The 2,988-nt window shown below is 34.2% G+C and overlaps 1 protein-coding gene across 1 annotated transcript; it reads left to right on the top strand.

The window, feature by feature from the left end:
- Positions 1-597: 597 nt before the first annotated feature.
- On the top strand, positions 598-1,849 carry LOC115716798 (ethylene-responsive transcription factor 5). Its single transcript, XM_030645702.2, has one exon. The coding sequence runs from the start codon at positions 766-768 to the stop codon at positions 1,744-1,746; it is 981 nt and encodes a 326-aa protein (XP_030501562.2). The 5' UTR covers positions 598-765; the 3' UTR covers positions 1,747-1,849.
- The last annotated feature ends 1,139 nt before the right edge of the window (positions 1,850-2,988 follow it).

Here is a 2,988-nt window from a genome sequence, read left to right as displayed (position 1 = left end):
TTTTGGTACAATAAAATATTTAAAATATTTTAAAAAATTATTAAAATAATATTATAATTATAACGAATACTATAATAAAAAAAATATTTTAACATATAATTTAAAAAGTTAAAATTAACTGAAAAATTATAAGAAAAAAAAAATATAATTAACACTCTTCAAACTAGAGATCCTGTTTAAAAAAAAATCAATAAAATAATACAACTAAAGATAAAGTTCTACAGTAATAAATAAATAAAGAATTTGGAATTAACATTTTTAGGTTTAAAAAATATATTATTACGTACAAGATTTGTCAAAACCAGACAATTTGTTTTTACCGATTCTAAGGATTTGACTATTTAAGTAATATTTAAAGCCTTTAATCCCAAACGTGGATATTTAGGAAGCAACGCCGAACCATAACACTACAGTAGCAAAATGAATGACTGACCACTATTATGTCATCTTATTACCATATCCAAAGAATCAAATTTCAGCCGTAGATGTATAATTTTGAATTTAATCCAACGGTGCAAGGGACAACAAAGCAAGAAATAATTACACGAAAGTGACAGTATTTAGTAAAAGTTGATATGACTCTTTGAAAAGTGTGCAAGCAACGATACTTCCTCTCACTCTCCTTCCTTATCCCATGAAACTCGCGCCTTCTCTCTCTATAAATACCCCTTTCTTCACTCTTATCTTCCACTCAATCAAACCAATTCATTTTCACATTCTCTCTCTCTAGAAAAAATTAACTGTTTGAGGTCAGTTTCATCATCCATGGCTAACATCGACGAATTTTCAAAGCTTCAGTTCATTAAACAACATCTTCTTGGTGACCTTTCTTCTCCTTTGAGTAACTTCCCTTTTGGTGATTGTTCAACTTCTTCATCTGAATCTCTGATCCAAGTCTCCGATTACTTGGGCTCTGATTTCTCTGGGTTTGAATCGAAACCTGAAGTGGTCGATCTCACAACCCCTAAAATTTTAAATATGAGTAATGATAATAATAATAACAATAGTAATAATAATTCGTTTGAATTCGAATCGAAGCCTCGAGTTTTTGATCTCAAACGTTCAAACTCTGAAGCGAGCTGCAATTCATTTGAATTCGATTCGAAACCCCAAATTTCTAATCCTAAATCGACCGATTCGAGCTCTCCCTCGAGCCGAAAAAGGTCGTTGAAGATTTCGCTCCCGGCCAAGACCCCAGCGCAATGGATCCAATTCGGGGCTCCGAAGCCAGCCGTTCAGGTTCAGAAACCGGCCGTGGTTCATGAGGAGAAGAAGCATTATCGAGGTGTCCGACAAAGGCCATGGGGCAAGTTCGCAGCCGAGATCCGTGACCCGAACCGAAAAGGCTCCAGGGTTTGGCTGGGTACATTTGAAACCGCTATTGAAGCCGCTAAAGCCTATGACAGAGCCGCCTTTAAGCTGCGTGGCTCGAAAGCCATACTCAATTTTCCATTGGAAGCTGGGAAGTGTGACGAGAAAGAGGAGAATGTTACCGTTAAGGTTATTGAGATGAAACGACGCCGTCAAGAAGAGGAAGAAACAGAAGCGAAACCAGTTGTGATAGAGAAGAAGATAAAGTTCACAGAAGCGGAGGATAACTCTCTCAGTTACTTGAGGGATATTCCGTTAACGCCGTCAAATTGGACGGCTTGGGACTCTGACCTTAAAGGGGTTTTCAGTGTTCCGCCTTTGTCTCCGTTATCTCCACATCCGTCGCTCGGATTTCCTCAACTCATGGTTGTATAATATAAAATAAATAATTTTTTCCAACTTTCGTAAATGTAAATATTGCATCAAATTTTTTTATTTTATTTTACAAATGGGAAGAGTTTCTCTTTTATTTATTTAACATTAACTCTTGGTTATTCCTTTTTAAGAACTTTTAATCTTCTTTTTCTCTCTAAAAAATGGTATATATCTCCTTTAATATTTTTTTAAAGGAGGGCAAGTTAGCTTGCTGCTCACCCTCGTCTCTATATAAATCCGCCTCTGATAATAACCAATCAAAATTTAAATTTAAAACATGCATGTCTAAGACAAAGTTCACCTAAAGAATCCCACCAAAACAAATAAATAAGCTAGGAAATATTGCTGAACAATTTCTTTATTCTTTATCATTTTTTTCTTATGGAATAAATGTATTAAATTGAAAAAGGAAAAAAGTACGTAGCAAAAAAGTAAAGATAAAATTCTTATGATATAGTTCTTTTAAATAAAAAAGTTTTCAAAAATTATTTATTTGTGGAGATTTAGATATCATACTGAAAAGCGTTTTTGGAAGTTAATCTTGTCTATCCAAGAGTCTCCAAGGAAAGTTTTTCTCCGAAAAAGAGTTCTAGATAGCTAATTGTTCCCTTTTAGAAGGGAGTCTCAAATAGTCGACTTCAGTTACCGCTATTCCTATTTGGGAAGTCCCTTCAGCATACTCTTTGGTCTATCTTCCAGGAAGCGTACGACTCATCCAAAAGCGCTTTAACTTGAGCTGATGTGGAGATATTTTTTGCGAGAAGTTTGTTAAGTTCGTTAAGTTGTAACTAACTTAACAACTTATCATTTGTAGTCACTGCATCACTAATCTATAAATGCCACCGACACTTGTTATTTTGAGAAGGACAAATTTTTGATAGGCGACTTCAAAGTTGAAGATTAAGATTGAAGAGAGAGATTGAAAGGTAGAGAGAGAAATGTACAAAGAAAAGAGGGAGAAAGTTTAAAATTTGTATGAAGAATCTTTCGTAGATGAAGAAGATTCTTAGATAATAGTGTGAGAGATAAACACTTTGAGAGAATTCAAACAAAGAATCGATCTCGACTATATTTGTACTATGTTCTTGCTCAATCAATAAAGACGATTTCAGTGGTAACCAGAACTTGAGTAGAGCCATAGATCACATCGATCTAGAGGACTTGAAATAGTATATATCTTGGTATTGATTTTATTATTTTATTGCTTTAATTATTTCTTGTTGTAATTACTCTGTTCTTCCC

This window comes from Cannabis sativa, chromosome 5, assembly GCF_029168945.1.
Source record: "Cannabis sativa cultivar Pink pepper isolate KNU-18-1 chromosome 5, ASM2916894v1, whole genome shotgun sequence".
Taxonomy (NCBI): domain Eukaryota; kingdom Viridiplantae; phylum Streptophyta; class Magnoliopsida; order Rosales; family Cannabaceae; genus Cannabis; species Cannabis sativa.
The sequence above is the reverse complement of the archived record's forward strand: the minus strand, read 5'-3'. Positions and strand labels throughout refer to the sequence as shown.